This window comes from Pterocles gutturalis, unplaced genomic scaffold (assembly GCF_000699245.1).
Source record: "Pterocles gutturalis isolate BGI_N339 unplaced genomic scaffold, ASM69924v1 scaffold10287, whole genome shotgun sequence".
Lineage (NCBI taxonomy): Eukaryota > Metazoa > Chordata > Aves > Pterocliformes > Pteroclidae > Pterocles > Pterocles gutturalis.
Window position 1 is genome coordinate 1 of NW_010110255.1, and position 19,946 is coordinate 19,946.

Consider the following 19,946-nt stretch of genomic DNA (forward strand, 5'->3'; position numbering starts at 1 on the left):
CCTGCCGTGTTCCCCAACCCTCCCTGTCCCCCTCCCTGCCTCTGCTCAGAGCGGGAGCGGGCGGCTGCGGTTTGTCGCCCTCGCAGGGACTTGGTGGCACCTTGGGCAGACGCTGTCACTGAGCACCACTGAGAAGAAGAGTTTTCTTTCTTCTTTAGACTCTCCAGTCAGATCTCTCTGTGCATCGCTGAGAGCCTCCTCTCCATCAGAGCAGGCCCAGCTTTCTCAGTCTCTCATTGTGTGAGAGTTGCTTCAGTACTTTCATCATCTTTGTGGCCCTCACTGGACTGGCTCCAGTAGGTCTGTGTCCTGGGGAGCCCAAAACTGGACCCGCACTCCAGGTGCAGCCTCACCAGTGCTGAGTAGAGGGCAAGGATCACCTCTCTCACCCTGCTGGCAATGCTCTTCATAATGCTGTCTAGAAGGTCATCTGTGTTTTCTTTTGAATTCAGGAGCAGAAGAGTGATGGCTTTGAGAATGGCTGATGGCACTTGTCAGTCTGAGGTGACCGGCTGATGGTTGGACACAAGCTGGTCTTCCTCTCTGCTGGTTATCTCCCAAAATGGGGAGGTAAGAATCCCAAAGAAACTGTCAAATTCAGTTGTGGTGTTTTTTGAGTGAGGGACAGGGAACCTAATCGTGAATTCATGGCTAATCTTGAATTCAAAGGTGGGAAGTAGTAGTGTCTTGACTACCCTCAAATCAGAGCATGAGCAAAGCTAGAGCAGAGCCAAGTGAAAAGTTTTCTGAAGAATCTCTTTGTCCTCAGCTTGTTTCAGAAAGCATTGTGCTTCTTTTTGGTAGTAAAGTCCATTTTTAAAGCAGATTATCCTCTCTGAATTTTAGGATCAGCATCTCATGTTTGCTTCCTGCTTCTTGGCACTTCAGCATCTCCCCGGTGGGATGTCCACGGATTCTCAACACCACTTTGCGCCAGATCATTGTGATAGGAATACTTGCTGCCGCTGTCTCTCTGCTTTACTACTCCCTGGTAGTCATCCGCAATAAGTACGGGCGAACATCCAGGGACAAAAGATTCCACAGGTGAGAGCTGGAAAGACTTTTCTGGAAAGGACTGAAATGGGGTTTTGATGGGGAAGAGAAAACGCTGACAGGTTGTGTCTGTAAAATACATGAATGCTTTTTGTATTTATTCTGGGAATTTGATTCTTACGGGCAACACTTCACTTTTCTCTTCAGCAACAGTATAACAGTGAAAACAACGTGATTCCTCTGATGGAAATCTGTTTTGAGTCTGGTGTTGAGAAAGCTTCCGTATGGAACTGAGTAGCCATGTAGTAACGCCTAGTTTTCTTCTAGATATCTCGCCCGAGTAACTGACACTGAAGCTACAGATACAAACAACCCCAATCTGAACTATGGGATCGTGGTGGACTGCGGCAGCAGCGGCTCTAGGATTTTTGTGTATTGTTGGCCGAGGCACAATGGTAATCCGCACGATCTGTTGGACATCAAACAGATGAGGGACAAAAACAGAAAACCAGTGGTTATGAAAATTAAACCAGGTACTGGAAAGAAATTAATCTTAGATGCAATTTCCTTGATAGCTGCATAGCCCAACGTTGCTTTTTCAAACCCTGTACATAAAGCGTCTGGGTAAAGGACACTTGCAAGTTGTCAGCATGGCACTCCTCCAGATTCCTCTGGGTTTGGTCTGCAGAGAGCTTTGTTCAGCTTTAACGCTTGAAACATGACGCTGACGGGCAGGAGGGAGAGGTTTCTCTGCAGACTAAGACAGTTTGCTGGTTCAGTTGTCAGTTAACTTGCTTCTGTTTATTTAGTGAATAAATAATTGGCTTCCTGGAAAGCTATTTGGACCAATTATAGAAATAGGTCATATTCCTAATACAGTTTTAATGTTTAGAGGATGATTAAGTGTTGGTTTCATTCTTATTTTCTTATTTCTGTAGTTGATTGCCTGGGTTTGGCTTTGGGTTGTTCGTTTCTCCTCTGTGTGTTGGGTGTTTCCTGGAAAATCTTGATAACCGAAGCCTGAGTTGCTTCACTTGGATCTTTATCTGTTTCACTAGGCATTTCGGAGTTTGCCAGCTCTCCTGAAAAAGTCAGTGATTATATTTCTCCACTTCTGAGCTTTGCTGCCAAACATGTGCCACGTGCAAAACACAAAGAGACTCCTCTGTATATTCTGTGTACTGCGGGGATGAGGATTCTGCCAGAAAGGTTAATGATGTCGTATTTTTAGCATTTAGATGCTGGTGTGTGGGAGACTATTTTTAACTGTTCAAAATCTAATTTTGCAGCCAGCAGAAGGCAATACTTGAGGATCTGCTCACTGATATTCCTGTGCATTTTGATTTTCTGTTTTCGGACTCACATGCAGAGGTTATTTCAGGGAAACAGGAAGGTAGGTTAACGTTGGAAAAATTATCTTTGAAATGTTTGTTACGTTCACGGTACAGCTTGAATTTTTTTTGTTGTTGTTCTTGCTTTTTAAAATTCTGGTTTGGTTGAGAGACTTTATTCCTCAGTAGCAACATATGGAGTGTGGAGATGATCATCTGCTGTGATCTTCTAAGTTGTCTAAATGTTTTCTAATTAGCACTGAAAATAACTCTTCTCTGTTTAGCAGGAGTTTTAGTGCATTTTCTCTGCCTTTGGGGAGGGATGAGTAAGGACAAGGTACAACATTCCTGATGGAAGAATCTTTGCAGGGAAAAATTGTTTCTAAAGGAGCAGTTCTGATGTCATCAGCTTTCTAGAGGCTTAAAATAATTTTGTAATAAAACATGAGCAGTGATACATCTGAATAACTCATACAGAAAAAAAATCCATCTTTGTTTTTAACATCATATGTACCCGATATTCCTGAAATATGTTTTCTTGTGCATGTAGGAGTATACGCATGGATTGGCATCAACTTTGTTCTTGGAAGATTTGAACATACAGATGATGGTAAGTATCTTAATTATGAGTTAGTTTTAATTAATGTAATTAAATGTTAACATCATTTTAAAATTTAACATAAATGTTAGTGAGTAGTGCGTGTGCAGATGCTGATGTTGGTGTAATTTGTGTGTGAAATTTCAGTGATCTGCATTGCTACAAAAAAAAGAAGTTAACTAAAACAGTGAGTGCTCCTTTACACCCTCCCTAGTTTTATTTCTTAATTCCTTTTTATTGTTTTACCCAGAGGATGAAGCGATTGTGGAGGTGCATGTCCCAGGCAGTGAAAACAAAGATGCCATCTTCCGTAAGAGGACAGTGGGTATTCTTGACATGGGCGGAGTGTCGACTCAGATAGCGTACGAAGTCCCTAAAACTGTAAGCTTTGCCTCTTCACAGCAGGTTATTATCTGTGCAACTTTCTTCTTTTCCTTTTGGTTTATTTTAATGCATTTTTTTGTTGTTTTGTTTTCTTTGTTCTGAGTCTTGTTCTTCATTACATCCCATTCCAAATCCAAGGCAACAGAAGATGGCAAATACAGGTCCTTCCTCAGCTAAGCAATTCGTCTGTATTTTGTTCATTCAAACATTTATTTCAATTCATATAATTTGCCACTAATTTTTGAGTTTCAGTAGACATGTGAACATGCATTCTGTGTGTGTATGTATGTGCAATTTTTAAATTTGTTATACTTAAGAGATTCTTCTGGAGTTTAGAAACAAAGTTATGTGGTTCTTATAGAAGAACTTATATGAAATATGACTTTTTCTTTCTAGTTGGGTTAGTAGAAACTGAATTAGTAGGACACGGGGGTAACAACATGGATTTTTTTAAACAGCACCTACGTCCTCAGCACAGTTCATCTGTTGTAGGAAGCAAATTTCTTTGTTACAAGTTTTAAATAGAACATAAGTTGCTCTAACTTCAATCCACTGTGTTCTAGAGTAATTCCTGAATTTTTGAAGTTGCATAACTTCCCATGAACTTATCGTAGAATCTAAAGTAAGAATAGCGTAAAAGCCCCATGGTTTGACTCTCAATGCACTGCTGTTATGACATATTTTTTTTAATCTTCCTGTGAAATGATGTTTTTTTCATTATTGCAGGTTTTAATGACTGCACTGCCTTTCAGAGCTGGTGTAACAAATAGTTGGGGCTGTTAAACAAAAAGTGTGGGCGTTTAGATTCAGAGTAGATTGCCCCAGTCAAACATGAATTAGAAATAGGAAGAGTTGCAGACAATTTCTGATGACTGTTGTATGGCTCTGTCTGAACATTAGCCAATATAAAATAGGTTTTCTGGTCATGGAACTTGTTCAGGTTCCCAGACTGTGACACTTAACAGTGCCAGTGCTGTTTATAATTTACAACGTCAGCTGGAAGCCATGTAATGTTATCCTACATTTCTGAGCACATTCTACATGAAGTGCTTCTACTGCACATCTCTTAAATATCTGAAAAGCTGCTGCAAGTGACTGATGGATGGTGTGTGAGGAGAGCTGAGTGACTGAAAGTCTCCTGAAAAGCTTGGGAACTCCAGATTGGAAGATGAAGAACAAGCTCTGCTGGGCAGAGCGTAAATCTCCCTAGCCTAGCAATCAGTAGTGTGGGAACTCAGGAGTGGTAGCATTGGGATTAGTAGCCACAGCACATGCTTTTTCGTAGGAGAAAATCCTCCATAGTAGCGGTTCCTGGCCTTTGCAGTTCCTTGAGCATCGGTAGCGATAGTGCAGCTCTCTGCAATCGCTGTGCTTTGCTCCCCCTGGAAGGTAGAAGGTAACGTGGACCTGGAAAAGGCAAAACAGATGAGTAAGGAGCGAAGTTTAGAGGTCCCTGGGACATCCAGTTGTCCAAAGAACTCCTCTTTAGGTTCTGGTTTATATTGTTTATACCTAATATTGGTGCTTGTGTTCCTACAGGAGGAAGTAGCCAAAAACTTACTTGCAGAATTCAACTTGGGCTGTGATGCTCATCAAACCGAGCACGTGTATAGAGTCTACGTTGCAACATTCCTTGGCTTTGGAGGAAATGCAGCGCGACAGAGATATGAAGACAATCTATTTACCAGCACAGTGCTTAAAAACAGGTAGCTGGCTGCAGTTGCAAAGCATCCTGATGTAAAACTTAATTTCTACAGCATGCTGCATGCAGTGCTGGAGTTTCTGTAAATGAGGAGGCTTTGTTTTGATGCTCTTGTATCTCAGGGTCTGAGGTTTCTGATACACAGTGCTTACTCTTTTCTGCAGACTGCTGGGCAAACAGACTGGCATGACTTCTGACTCGCCCTACCTAGATCCGTGCCTGCCCCTGGATGCTCAGGATGAGATCCAGCAGAACGGACAGACACTGCATTTGCGGGGAACAGGAGACTTTAATCTGTGTCGTGAAATTATTCAACCGTTCATGAATAAGACTAACGAAACGCAGACGTCTCTTAATGGGGTCTATCAGCCTGCTGTGCACTTTCAGAACAGTGAATTCTACGGTTTCTCAGAGTTCTACTACTGCACCGAGGACGTGTTACGCATGGGAGGAGATTACAATGCTGCTAAATTTATTAAAGCTGCAAAGGTAAAGTGTTCCTGAGATAAACTTTTTCTAATTCAAGCCAACTACTCTCTAGAAGCATTTGTTCTGAAACTCTTCCTTTAAAGATCAAAAATCCTTTTACCCTGCAACGCTACTGAATATTAATTTAACCACAAATGCCAAGTATGGATCAAAATTTTGCAGAAAATGCCATGAAATTTGTGATCTGATGTATTATCAGTTCAAGGGAAGCTATTATTTTTTAGTTTTCTAGCTTTTGGTATTGATAGAGCATCTTATCTAGTGGCATTTTTTAATTCTCAAGGCAGAAGCAATGTAAGCAATGTTGAAGTCTTTCTTTTTTTTTCTTGAAGGATTATTGTGCCACTAAGTGGTCTGTCCTACGAGAACGTTTTGACCGTGGTCTTTATGCATCACATGCTGATCTCCACAGATTGAAGTAAGTATTTGTGTTTGTACAGCAAATTTGTTCGTGCAGGGTTGCCAGGGAGAGGTCATGTCCAAATGATCCATTTAATGAAATCATTGAAAGTGTGAATATAACCTTAAATATTGCATCAGCCATAAGAAAGTACTGATAATTGTGTGTCTAAGCGTGCTCCCCAGCCCTCGGGGCTCTGCAACTGCTGGCCTGACTTTATGCCACTCTTTCTCTAGGTACCAGTGCTTTAAGTCTGCCTGGATGTATGAAGTATTTCACAGTGGCTTCTCTTTTCCTGTGAGTTACAGCAGTTTGAAAACAGCTCTGCAGGTTTATGATAAAGAGGTGCAGTGGACCTTGGGAGCCATTCTTTACCGAACACGGTTTTTACCTTTAAGGTACCGGTTGTTTTCTCAAATGTCTGGGAAGTTACAGGGGTTTTATGAAGCAAAGAAATATGGTGACAGCAAAGCAGCTGGCAGATAGGGGGAGACAAGATGTTGTTTCTCTCACACTATATATAACCTCAGTGCATATTTCAGGTAGCTCAATTAATGCTTTATAAAGACTATTCTGCTAAAACGAGCTTTGTTTCTTTTGTTCAGATTGTTCAGAGGCAAAGTTTAGTTCACAACTTCTGTCTGTTATCCCTTTGATTCTTTTCAGAGACATCCAGCAAGAAAACTTCCGTGCGAGTCACTCCCACTGGAGGAGCTTCTCCTTTGTTTACAATCACTATTTGTTTTTTGTCTGTTTTCTGATTGTGCTGCTCTCCATCCTCCTTTACCTGCTGAGGCTCAGACGGATCCACAGGCGAATGTTGCGGAACGGCTCATCGACTTCCCTATGGATCGAGGAGGGCCTCCCACCACAGAAGATCGCAGGACCCTTATGAGATGCTGTGATGGAGAGCTTTTATTGGACTTGCTACACAAAAAAGCCATTTTTGCCTCAGGGTTCCTCCTTTTTGTCCCTTTAAACCATTGAAGAAGCAGATTGCCTAGAGTGTAATAGAGCTGGGCTTTGGAAATATGGGAAAATGGGGTCAACTTGGCTTAGTCTCATTAGACGGTATTTGCCAAAAATTACTTCTTTTTTTTTTTTAATATTGCACTTTTGTGTGTAATGGGACAAGCAAAGACTTGTCAGTAAATGAGCATCAGCAGCTTAAGCTATGTATGGTAAGAGAATGAGTGTGAATTCTCATCCTTTGGGTGAGACTGTGAAATACTGTTAGCTAGGATGAATGAGGACTGGTTTTATTTTCTCTTCCAGATTCCAGGATTGGTTATCACTTGACTTCTCAATTCTGAGTCTCCTCAGTCAAAGAAAAGGAAGTGCAGGGTTTTCAAAAGCAGTAAGAAAACAACCTTTTAGGACAGCTTATCTGATTTTATATTCTGGAATAAGTAATGGGATGGAGAAGAAAAATCTATTGCACCCAATGCTGTGCTTCCACAAAACTGCTTAAATCAGTTTTGTTTATGTGTGACAGTTTCCCCTTTTGTCTTGGAAGCTATATCCTCATAGTGGCAGAAGTTGCTACTTTTTAATCCTTTATTTCTGTTTCATAATCATTCAGAAATCTCCCTGGAACTCCAGTAAGGTAAAGAGAACTGGAATACGGCTAGGCTTTTGTTTCTGCTAGAGTAGACAAGCACAGTGTCTCTTTTGGTTTTGAGTACTCTGATTTGTTAATTTATATTTTATTTAAAACTGTTAATTTTACTTGAAAATAAATTTGTCCATGATTAAAGGTGGGATTTATATGAACTTCTGGTGTATGGATATTTTATTGCACAGGATCACTTCTGTTCTCACTGTATCCAACTGGCAAAACCTTCTTCTCTTCTAGTACGTTTGAACACGCTGGAAAACTGGGTGCTCATTTCAGTATTGGAGAGCCAGGCATGTTGATACCATTTTTGGCATGCTGAAGGTGCAGTTTATTCATCTAAAAACCTAGATACTTTGTTTTATTGCCTCCTTTCGATATACGTGCTTTTGCCTTTGACTGTATGAGGCTTCATCTGCTGAACTGCAGCTAAATTTAGGTGTTAAACTTCCTGCTCCTTCCATCCACTGCCTGGTAGCTGGCTGTGCTGCAGCCAGAAGAATTAACGAGATACGCAGTGAAATTTTGAAATGGCAACAGACTCTTTAACTGAATGTTCCGAAATAACAAACAGTGTCTCCCTTTTAGAAAGGATTTTTTTGTACCTGACAAATCTGAGCACTTCACCAGCTGAGAGTCTGCTTTGCATTTTGTTCTTTTTTGAGCAGCATCCAAGTGACTGCTGAGATAATACACCTCTCACTTCTGAGGGCTGGAGCTGCAGTACAAACTTCTTGCACTCGTAGGCTGATAAGAATTATCAGAAAACTGACACTGCCAATTGTTACAGAGCCTGTACTTCCTCTTTCTGAGATGCCTGGAACTGAGCGCAGAGCCTCTAATTTCATGCTTAGATAACGCAGCCCCCTTCGGACGAGGGCTGACGTTAGTGGTAAAGGGGAGAGGAAGTATCAGGGTGTGACTTGGCAAAATCCAGGCAGAGGCCAAGCATCTCTTCACAGAAGAGATAGTGTCTCAAATGCAAAGAAAAAAACCCAACCCCCCAAAAAAGTCCAGTAAAAACTTATGAACGTGATAAAAACATGAAAAATGTTGAAGGGAGAATGTTTCAAACCTAAAATAGAATTTCCTTTTAGATGCTGCAGCATTTTCTTTATAGTGATGCTCTTAAGAGAACACCTGAAAAGGAGAGAAAACCATTTTAATGCATAACTTTATTTATTAACAGCATCATGAAGCAGGAGTGTTTGAAAGGGGAAGAAAGATAAGATGATGAATGGTGGTGAGAAAGTGATGAGGAAAAGGGGGCACGAATGGGCAGGAAGCTTTCCACGTACACAGTGTCTCTATTTTGCTGCTGTTTTGACTTTTTTCTGCTCCAGTATTGCCCTGCTTTTTGTACTGAAGAATAAAGATGACCCAATACACAATTTCCTCCTGGAATGGCAAAAAGATGCCGCCAGCAAAGACTGGCTGTGGCAGCAGCTACTGTTCATTAAAAATCTAAGCAGTGCATGAAAAAACAAATTCAAATAAGCTTTCTTCATTCCTGTAAGATAGTGCAGAGGCCAGTTTTATATCTGTATTTTCCCCCTCATTTAGATATCAGCTGCTAAACATCTTGATAAAGTGTCAAGGTGCTTCAGAGTGAGGTGAGGATGAACACTCTCTTCAAAGCTAAAACCAGCTGCCTCTTATCTGCTTGGGGACTTGCTTTCCTCAATTCTTTAAGAAATCTCATGAGATGCTCAGCTGCCCCTCCCTGGGCATGGAAGGATCAATTTGTCATGGTAATGCCAGTCATTGAAGGGGCAGTTAAAGCGTGGTAGGATGCTGTGGAGGGGAGCAGAGTGGTTTGTGGTGAGGAACTGAAGGGGAAAACCAAACCTAACACTGATGGGTGGCTTGGGATTGATTTAGCAGCGGTCCTGGGGTAGATTGTTGTTGCTTGGAAAGGAGTGTGTTGAGAGGGATTTCAGCAGATTCTTAGGCTGTGGACTTAAAGAGGTTGATTGGTCTGTACTTTTGGAAAGAGTAGAGCATCAATGACTTGGAATCTCTGGCCTTTGCTTTATTCAGGGGGTGGTTTTGATGCTGAACTGGGATGGGCTTCAGTGTTGAGTAGGATTTTGTCCTGGGAAAGTGTATTTTAGAAGAAAAGATGCTAAAAACCAGCTTTGAGTACCAGCCTGACTATCAGGGCAGTGCAATAAAATGCTGCTGAGTGTCTCAGGCTGATTATATCCCTACGTACAGGTTTGTCGTGTGCTCGGAGAGCGCGTCTGTGCGATGGGAGCACCCTGCGGATCGCCCCGCTCCCATCGCCCGGCTGCTGGTGCGTCCCTGAGGCCAAGGAGATGGTCTGTGGGGTAGGACTGGGGAACAGCCAGCTGCTCTGGGGTGCTCCAAGTGCTGCTGATTAATGGGTAACGAGGCTTTGCTGGTCCTGGGGGAAAGTTTGAGCCATGCACCGTCCTCCTGTGTTCTGCAGCGGGAGAGCTCAGCACACGGGCTGCCTGAGCCCTTCCTGCGCGCTCGGTACACGTTAGCCTTTGCTATATCGATGCTGACAGCTAGGCAAGTGCCTTTAATTGCTTTAAGAGCTTAAAGCCCACGAGGCACAGGGAGGAAGCCCAGGTTTTCAAAAGCAATCAGCTAAGTGCCAAACTTCCATGGCTGGGTTGACAAGGCTGCTGTGCTTGTTGGTGCTGGAGCTCTCCTGTGGCAAATATCTGCAAATTCAGCTCTTGGCTTTTTTGAAAATCTGGCTGGAGTGTCTCAATGGTTAGAATTAGAATATGACTAATTAGACTAAAACAGTGTTATTCTGGCAGCTCTTTTTGCAGCTACAGATGAAAGGGAAAAATCATATCACAGAATGGCCTGGGTTGAAAAGGACCATAGTGATCATCTAGCTTCAAACCCCCCCCACCACCATATGCAGGGCCGCCAACCACTAGACCAGGCTGCTCAGAGCCACATCCAGCCTGGCCTTGAACGTATCTAGGGATGGGGCATCCACGACCTCCCTGGGCAACCTGTTCCAGTGTGCAATAAAAAGGAAAATGTAAATTAAAAAAAATAAATTTTAAAAAAAGGAAGCTTTTCTATCCCACTCCTGGACAAGCCTCTTGCAAAGAGACTACACTAAGCAACAACACCAGGGGAAACATGATTCCTTTCAGAGGCTTAGCAATACCTGTTTTCACTCAGCGCCTGTTCCTGGGCTCGGATTCCCAACTCACAATGGTGATGTTTGTCTGTTTGTGTCTGTTTCTGCATTAACATGCTTTATTTTCTTTCTTCTGCTTCTCCTGGTCACCTTGTCCTTTCTCCAGCTCCATTAAGTCATGCAGAAGAGCTCAGAGGGGAGGCAAAGGTGCTGCTCTTTGACCTGTTCCAGCGACCTGGAATGGACAAGCGAATGGTACCGAAGCTTTTGGCTTCACGGCTTCTTAAACACATCACTCTTCTTTTTGTCTGTGGCAAATGCCCAAAGCAAATAAGGCCAAACGTGGCCCCTAATGGAAGAAGTCGGTTGGGAGACAGAAGTTATACCCATGAGAAAGGCAAGGTGTGATGGAGAGGAGGGTGGGGAAGGGAGGCAGCACGTGGCTCCTCCAGGAACACCAGCCCTGCAGCTCCTGGAAACAAAAGGGTTTTCTGTCCCTGCAGCACTTGGTGACGGGGACAGTCAATAGCAGTGGCTTGATCGGGGGCACCGTGTTCTTGTCCCATTGTTTCTGCCATTGTTACGACTAAATAACGCATGAAGCTCATTGAAATGAGCCTCGTGAGGGCTTGCTGTGTCCCTCTCCCTGGGCACCCGCCTCTGTGTGTGTGTAGCGCTCGGGGGACTTGGGCTGGAGAGTTGTTTTCCAGGTCACCCTCCCTTTGTTTAAAGAATGGGAGGACGATGACAATGACTTTCTCACCTGCTTGTGCTTGAAGGTCTTTGGATCGGTAGAAAGTGGGGCTGGGAAATTGCTTGGGACTGGGCTGGTGATGTCCTCCTGGGTGATGAGGGGTTTGTGTTGCTGGAGATGCTTTTAGAGCCCTGGTCTTCCAAAGAGAGTGCTCAGCACACTTGGACCAGGCAGTATGCAAACCCACTGAAGACAACAATGTGATGTCCAGCTTTTCCTGAACTCCGAATCCCTTCCAGGGTCCTGGAGGTTACTAGCTCTGCATTGCCTGCTACAAATGATGTGCAGAGCAGGGTGGGATTGGAACCTACAGGTTGCAGAGGTTTTTCTATTCCTAGTCTATGGCACTTTACCAGCGTTTCTCTTCTGCTGGTAACTCCAGTGGTGACTTGCAAAGAAGATTCCAACAGTGCTCGGTTTTTCCCCCCCATTAGGTGTGTTTTCTAGGTTGCCATGGCCAAATTTTAGCAGACAGTAATAAACAGTGGAAGGTGGTAACCTCGGGTAACTCTTAGGGCATTGTCTGCCGTGAAAGCTGAGAGTCCTGAGCTCCCAGCTGATCACAGGGGTGTGAATCACAGAATCATAGAATGGTTTGGGTTCCAACCCCCCTGCCATGGGCAGGGACACCCTCCACCAGCCCAGGTTGCTCAAAGCCTCATCCAGCCTGGCCTTGAACCCCTCCAGGGATGGGGCATCCACAGCTTCTCTGGGCAATCCTGGGTGAAGGGTGTTAAGGAAATGGGAGCCGATGCAAGGGCGTGCGGTGCATCTCCTACATAGCAATTCCCTTCTGCATCCCATGTCCTGGCCTTGCAGTGAGCCCTCTTGCAAATTCAGCAAGAATTCTCTGTCCTTGAGCTAACTGTTCGAGTTTCTGCACAAGAACAGAACCACCAGCAGAGGCTGTCCTTGTTAGGACACGGTCCTCAGCCTGTCACAGTGAATCAGCACCAAAGGCGTTAAAGCAGATGTGTTGAAACGCTGCGTTCCGGAGCATCCCTCCCCTTTTACAGCCAAATGGCCTTATTCGGTTCTGGTTCTCCTCTCTCCTCCCTTTCTCCTGGACATAGATTTACAATCCCAGTAAAATCAATCCTGGCAGACTGGCTGGGAGGCTGGTGCTCTCTGCTCTGTGCTTTTTGGGACCTGAAGTCCCTTCTCTGGCTCCTGACCCCTGGACGCAGCCTGTGCTTGGGGAGGCTGTGCTGTTAGGAGGGGGACTCTTGCCATCTAGTGGGAGGGGATGGTAAGCCTCCAGGACCTCTGCCATCCCTCAGGATAAGAAAAAAAAAATGCAACCCTCCTTCTGGACTTTGTGAATTATTTTGCTGCACGTGTGGGATGAGCCCCCACGGTGTCGCCACTGCCTCGAATCGGTGAAGCTGGATGCCTTAAACTCTTTTCCTTCCTAGAAATCTCCCTCTATTTGCATTTTTTCAGAGGCAAAGCTTTGTTTGCACCCTTCTGTAATGGCTGAGTAGCACAGAGGGAATCTGTCAGGAACCTGGATGTACGGGGAAGGATGCTGGCGTGCGCTGGGCGGATGCTGCGTGCCACCTGGGTTTTGTCAGGAGATGGCTTGGGGGGAAGCTGCCTTTCAGCAGCAGACTGCTTGAATCAGTGCTCAGTGACAGCGAGCATCTCCCAGTGATTGCTCTTGCAGATAGAGCATGAAAAATACTTGCAAAGTGCCTTGTGCTCGAGTCTTCCTTGGCATCGGAAAGCCAGAAGCTCACATTCCAGTTGGGAGATGTCAGCGCTAACCGGCGTGCTCCCACCTCTTCCTTGAAAGGTTAAGGAGAGAAACACAAGGAAGATGGATGGGCTGCCTGGGGCTGAGCAGGAACAGCTGCTGTCGTGGACAGGAACAGACGTCATGTCTGAGCCCCTGCGCCTGCTGCAGGACTGGATCTGCTGCGAGTGTTTCACGGGGCTTCGGGTTTGCACCCGCCTTGGCGGAGGAGCCTTTGGTTTGCTCAGAGACAGGTGGAGGTAGTGGATGCTGAAGGTGTGTTACTCACATCGAACTGAGCTGAAAGTCCCTCGCAGATCTCATACGAGGCTCATCTGCGCTTCTGTTCGGCTGGGCCATTTGCTAGGAGTCTGGACTTGAGCAGAGATCTTGTTTCGGAAAGTTTTTTGTAGAGCGTTGAGGTCAGCTGTGCCTTCGTGAGCTGATGGGAACAGCGAGGCTGAGAAGCGAGGACGCCCGCAGACTGGAGGTGGTGACCCTGCCAAGTGTGGGTGATGGAAAGGGAGCGTGGTGTGGTCATTGTCTGCATCGACCGTTAGGCTGGAACATGCGGAGGGAGGACAAGGAGACATCCCAAAGGACTGAAGTTATTTCTTATAGAAAATTAATCTCATTTTTCCAGCTTTCCTGGCTCCAAAAAAGCTGTGTCATGCAAGGGGTCCCTCCCTGAACAGAAGCAACACAAGTTCATGGTCCTTTCGTAACCAGATTGCAGGGGATGGGAGTCTGGGGGGTCGGTTCGGTCACTGCCAAACGCCTGATGTGGAAATTGTAGAAATTCCAGTAGGGATTAAACATATGGTATGAATTGGTGTATGCCTTTTTTGAGGGATGCCTAGACCTGCTGCTCCAGCATTGCTGGTGGTTGTTAGCCATCCTCCGAGCTCAAAAGCAGGGGTGTAGCTCTGCAATTACACGTTGCAGGAACTTTCCTCTAGGGCCAATTGGTGTGAAAGTTGCCACGTGTCATTAACACTCTCACAGGTCCTTCCGTTCCTCAGGTATCGCCTAGATCATCTCTGTTCGGATCAGCCTTTACGGACCTTGAAAGGTCGAGTTGACCTGTGGCTCCATAGAGTCTACAGGGTGAAAACACAAGGTTTGGGGAGGCAATGAGCCTTCTCTTTTTAAAAAGAACTGAAAATTGGAGAAGAGAGATTATAGAACCTAATAGTGCGTGCCTGATTTTGGGGAGCACGGACCATGACTGTGACTACTTGGTCAAAACCAGTCTTGACTTGTCCATATGGCAAGGCGTGTCCCTCGGGCAGATGCAGAAGAAAACGTGTAGGCAAGGGATGTGGACCTGAAACGGTGGCTGTGCGTATGGCCAAGAGACAGATTCAGCTGTTAACTGGTACTTGCAGAAGTATTTTGCAAGAAAATATCCATACATGTGAGTCACTGGATGCAAACAATTGGTATTGCTGCCCACAAGGGTGCATCTTTGTCTCTTTGTTGGAAGAAGCTGAAAAAAAATGCGGGGTAGAGGATAAGATACGGGGTGGTAGGTGTGTGCTTCCCTCCTGGTGAAGGGCAGCAAACTCCCCAGAGCCTGAAGAGCAGCGAGGTGATGGTTAAATAGGTTGAGAGGCGATAGGATGGCCGGTGAGCCTGGCAAGTGCTTTCCCTGGTCATCTGTTTGCGCGATCAGCTGATGCAAATCCAGTTTGAGCAGCGCTTTTTTTTCTGGAGACTATATGATTTTGAGAGGTTTGCTTCCCTCCTGGTGAAGGGCAGCAAACTCCCCAGAGCCTGAAGAGCAGCGAGGTGATGGTTAAATAGGTTGAGAGGCGATAGGATGGCCGGTGAGCCTGGCAAGTGCTTTCCCTGGTCATCTGTTTGCGCGATCAGCTGATGCAAATCCAGTTTGAGCAGCGCTTTTTTTTCTGGAGACTATATGATTTTGAGAGGTTTTCTCATTTTTTTTATGCTTGCTACGTGCTTTTCTTTTGGTCTTAACCAGCTGCAATATGAAGGGGGCAGCAAATTCCCTGAATCTAATGTGTTACCTTGAAGAGCTTCTGCTGAATGTTTGGCTTTGTGCAACCAGCAAACTCTTCCATCAGCTGGAAGCCTGCATGGCATTTGCTGTTTGTATCCTTACCCGACCCGGGCATTCGGCAAACATTCCTCCGGCAGGCTGTCATGTTTCTCCATGCCCTGATCAGCAGACGCTCATACATTCCTTCCTCTGGCCAAACTGCTTCCAGCTTCCTGCCAGTCTGAAATAACTCTGCTCTGGGGAGCTGCTGCTCTGACACGTTTTTTCCCCTGATGCTCCCGGGTTCAGCCACCCAGGAGGTGGTGCTCTGCTGATAGCCCTGATGCTCCTTGCAATTTGCAGCATCTCACCTCTTCCATGAATGTTGCAGGTACGGGAGAATCAGGGCACTGTGGGCTTGTGTGCAGAACCTGCTGCCTTCCCCAGGGAGAGCCAGGCTCCATTTCGGTGGCATCCTGGGTTTAAGTCCTGATGTCTTGATATTCTCTATATCCCATCAAGAAGCAACTGTCCTCTTTCCAATTTTTTTTTTTTTCTTTCTTTAACCATTAACCAAGGGGGGCTGCCTGCAGGAGGCTTTGCCCACTCATTGCCATTTGGTTGTCATGTCCCTGCTGGTGTGGTCTCCCCTGGGTGGGTACCACCTCCAACGCCTGCTGTGCCATCGGTAACGGGGATGTTCCCTTGGGCTGAACCCTCGGTTCTGGACCAGGCTCCTCCATGTGCAGAGCCTGGGGAATGGAGAGCAAGAGAGACTTTGTGCTGAACACCTTTTGCTCAGCCTTGCTTCCAAGAGACCTTCTCTGGTGGTGTCAGTTTGCTCAGTGAAGAGCTATAACCTTGCTTAAATGGTGCAGGGCTGAGGCACGCTTCCAGACCCGCTTCCCTTTCGCGTTGCCGATTCCTCTAGTGTTGGTGGCCAGCTCAGTGCAATAGCCCTTTGCAATAAAAGGTGGAGAAGCTCTGCATATCAATTGCAGAGCAGCTGGGATGAAGGACAAATGCTGCTTTTCCTGGGGTTGGGGTTGAGAAAATAGAGTTGTGTTCAGAGCAGGAGGCAGGCTCTGGTGGGGAAATGGTGTTTAGGAAGTGATGGAAAGCCTGGGAGAAGTCTGACAGACACGTTCCGTTGCTGGAAATGTACCCAGAGATGCGGATGAAGCACTTGGGACTTTTCTCACATGAATTCTATTAATTAGTTTGAATCGATGTGAAACCAGCCGGGACTAACCTGCTGCAGGCAGCAGCCCTGTGCTAGGGGAGGGCTCCCTAGAAAGTCCTTTGCCAATATGAACATACTGAATACATGGGGATGTTCCTTCAAAAGTTAGCTTTTGGGAATTCCTGCGGTTCTTTCCGTGCCTATCAACTTTCTGCTGACTTGTTTGGAAAACCCATTGAATGGAGATTTAAATACCCAATGTCCAAGCTGGTAAGCAAATAAATTTCCATTCTTTAGGAAATGCTGACGCTTCAGTATGTGTTGCTGTCGAAAACTGGGTCAGAAGACGAAATTTCAAGGTTTTCTCTGCAAGAGAGATTTGAAAACCACTTTTCTTGTTGTTCTCACGGTTACAGAAAATGGAAGTGAATGGAATTGTTATGATGCATTAAAAATCTAAATGAAAAGAAAGGATGGCTTTAAAAACACAAACGCCCCTGTAGCTGAAAAAGCTGCAGAAGTTTACAGTTGCCTCAGAATAATGTCGAATTGATTTAGCTGCTACTTGTTGACAGAAGAACTGTTTCAACCAGCTCAGACCACTGTTACTTTTTCACTCCTACCCACTCACCCCACAGATGCTCTGAATTTTCTGACAAGGCAGAGGTCAGGATGTTTGGTCTTTTGCTTTTTTTTTAATGAAGAATTGCTTTTAGCATCTGGTTAGTCCTCGGGACATCAAGGAGTAGGGAGTTGCTGCAGATCTAGATGATTTTTTAAATTTTTTTTTAAGTATGTGGTTTGAGCTGCTGGAGTTAGGAGCTTGAAGAGCATCGAGCAGCTGGAAAAGCAGCTGCTGGATGCTGAAGGGTTAAGGGGGGTGATACCTCGAGTGGCTGGGGAGATGGCATGCTGCAAAGTCTGGGAACTACAGAAGGAGGTGTGAGGGTGAGGATGCTGCACTGGGTGAGGCTCTGCACAAACCGGGGTGCTGGGATCACCCGGTGTTATTGAACACTGCCATCCATACGATGCTCAGGGTTTATTCTCTAGGAACATCCTGAGCAAGCACTCACGGTCCTGACCCTCCTCCTTCCTTGCAACTCCGGCTAGATTTTCCCCCCCATTTCTTTTCTGTTCGCAGTCCTTGCTCAGATTACAGACAAGCCCATGATATCACCCGCTGGAGCTGAGGCTGAAGGGGCTGGGTCTTGGGAGGGGTTTGCTTGCCTGAGCCTAGTGAAATTTGCCAGGAAGCAGCAGCTTCTCGCAGCGTATTTCTCCGGCTGCCGGATATTTTTCCAGCGCAGAGGGGACCACTCAGCCCAGAAGAAAGAACTTCATGAAGCACGACGAGCCAGAGGTCACCCCCAGCGCAGCCTACCACTAACTCCAAGGTAAACTGGGTCCTGCCAAGGCTGCCCGCCAGAACCGGGGGCGTTATTGCTGGAGACGAAGGGGCTGATGAATCGGTTTAAACATTTCTAACCCTCTCTTGCTTCGGGGCTGAGACTTTGATTTCACTTCTTCTCTTTTCTCTTTGAACGTATTTTCTTCCCCTCCCATCACTTTGTTAGGAAGGACGATGTTTAGACATCACAGGCTGGGAAGAAAGTAGATGTTGCTTCTAATTCCTGTCCCCCGAGACTAGATTTGGCAGGGGTGGGATGACACGGATATTCAGAATCGCTTTGCAAAGATGTTGTGACCAAGTTAAGGATTTTTCTCTCCCCTTGCTTGCTCGCAGGCATGCAGAGATGAAATAATAAAAAAAAAAAAGACGTGTTGCAAACTGTCTGCAAGTTCAGACAATGCATATTGGGGAATATTATTAAAATGTGCTTGATTTAGACCAGAAAGCTGCAGCACATGCCATCATCATGGTGTGAATGTTACCAGCTAAACTTCAGAAGCGGTTTAAATTCTCCTCTCCGAAGAACTCTGCTCTTTCAGAGGAAAAGGCTTCGGGGCAGATGTTTCCCGTTGGCAGGAGGGTTACGTCCCTAGCTGAGCAACTTTGCTGTCCTTGCTTGAAACTCCCAGCCCCCTGCAAAGCAGCCCTCAGCCTACCAGCAAATTTCTCCCAGCTATTTTATCATGCAGCAATCGCGGTCGTTTTCAGCATGTCTCCAGGATATGCAGTGGTATCCACCTGAAAAGCTGCAGCACAGAAACGCGGGATGTTCCTCTCTGCAGTGAGCCTAGCCCCGAGTTCTGGTTCCTCAGCATCCCCTCTGCCTTCTTTCTGATTAATTTTTTGTTTGGCTTAAGCAGATGTTACTGTGTGGGGGTAAAAACAGATCTAAAGACCAAGATAATTGAGAAAACTATAGAAAAAGTTTATATAAATATATATAAATACAGTTTAGCTGTTTGGGAGAAAAGTAGGAAAATTATTTAGCATCTCTATAAGCAGCTCGTGAAGATGACGCTGCAGTGCTTTTGAATCTGTACTGAGTAGGGGCTGAAAATAATTGCTTTAGGGTTCCTGCTTGCTAGTTTAATGTCATCTGTATTGAACAACCCACAGGGGTGGAATTTCCTTGTTTGGAAGCTAAAGAGCAGTTAGAAAACATGAAATATTAGCATGAACTAGTGCAATAGCAAAGCAGAGAGGGAGCATCTTCAGTGTAGGGTGCTGGATGCTTGTTGCTGCAGGAATGAATTTCGTGGGATCTCGGTCCTAAGTGCAGGATGATGTTGGAAAGCACCCCCAAAAATGAGTTACTAGTGTGGAGATGAATACTTCAGCCCGGTGGTGCTGAGGCTCAGATAACTCAGGTTCCCTGCTCTCCAGTTGAATCCAGGGCGGTGCTACTTCAGCCCGCTGGTGCTGAGGCTCAGATAACTCTCAGGTTCTCTGCTCTCCAGTTGAATCCAGGGCGGTGCTGTGTGAGTCTCTGGAAAAACCTTCACGGAGGTTTTAGCAGCCTGGGAAAGCCACCAAGATCGATGGGGTGTGGATGGTGTAGGAGAGGACAATGCCTTTGTCTTCAGCAGGGTGGTTTAACGGAGGAGCTGTGCATTTTGCTGAAAGCGCTGTCCTGCAAGCTAAGCACAGACCTCAGAATTCTTTCTAATACTCTTCAAACTTAGGACATGCACATATCTGTCTGTGTGTGTCAGCTGGGCGTCTGGACGTGGCACCTTTCTGTAGGGTCTTTATTGGTGAATTAATTGTGGATGTTTAAGACGAGTTGAATCCTGTCTCTTTTGCTAAGTCCAAACAGCATCCACTAGCTGCAAATGAAAGAATTTATACTCCAAGGTTCAAAAAAAAAATCTCTTTCTGTTTGATTGTCTAATTTATACTCCAAGGTTCAAAAAAAAAAAAAAATCTCTTTCTGTTTGATTGTCCTGGAACTCTGTTTGGGAATACGTTCTGTTTCCTATTAAGAGTATGGCACAAGGTCTGTGGAACAGCCAGCGGGTGCTGGCCGGGAGCCTGCGCGTTGTCATGGTTCACATCTCTATTCGTCTTCGTTCTCCGACACCAGGCAAAGGGAAGTGATAAGGAAAATAAAGAACTTCCCAAACTGAAGCGTGTTTGGATTGCAGCTGGGACACGGAGAGAAGATGCTGCGTGTGTCCATCTGATCCGCAGGCGAGTTTGGGAGAGCAGCG

At 45.5% G+C, this 19,946-nt stretch overlaps 1 protein-coding gene across 2 annotated transcripts; it reads left to right on the plus strand.

Moving 5' to 3' along the window:
- Positions 1-562: 562 nt before the first annotated feature.
- Positions 563-6,982, plus strand: ENTPD4 (ectonucleoside triphosphate diphosphohydrolase 4). 2 transcript variants are annotated; one of them, XM_010073284.1, is made up of 12 exons: positions 563-570; positions 847-1,044; positions 1,321-1,526; positions 2,052-2,202; positions 2,283-2,386; positions 2,875-2,934; positions 3,173-3,327; positions 4,846-5,012; positions 5,173-5,497; positions 5,830-5,915; positions 6,134-6,295; positions 6,564-6,982. In XM_010073284.1, the coding sequence occupies exons 1-12, from the start codon at positions 563-565 to the stop codon at positions 6,790-6,792; spliced, it is 1,851 nt and encodes a 616-aa protein (XP_010071586.1). In that variant the 3' UTR covers positions 6,793-6,982. The 2 variants fall into 2 exon arrangements, with proteins under 2 accessions (XP_010071586.1, XP_010071588.1); XM_010073286.1 differs by having other exon boundaries at positions 3,173-3,303.
- Positions 6,983-19,946: the final 12,964 nt, after the last annotated feature.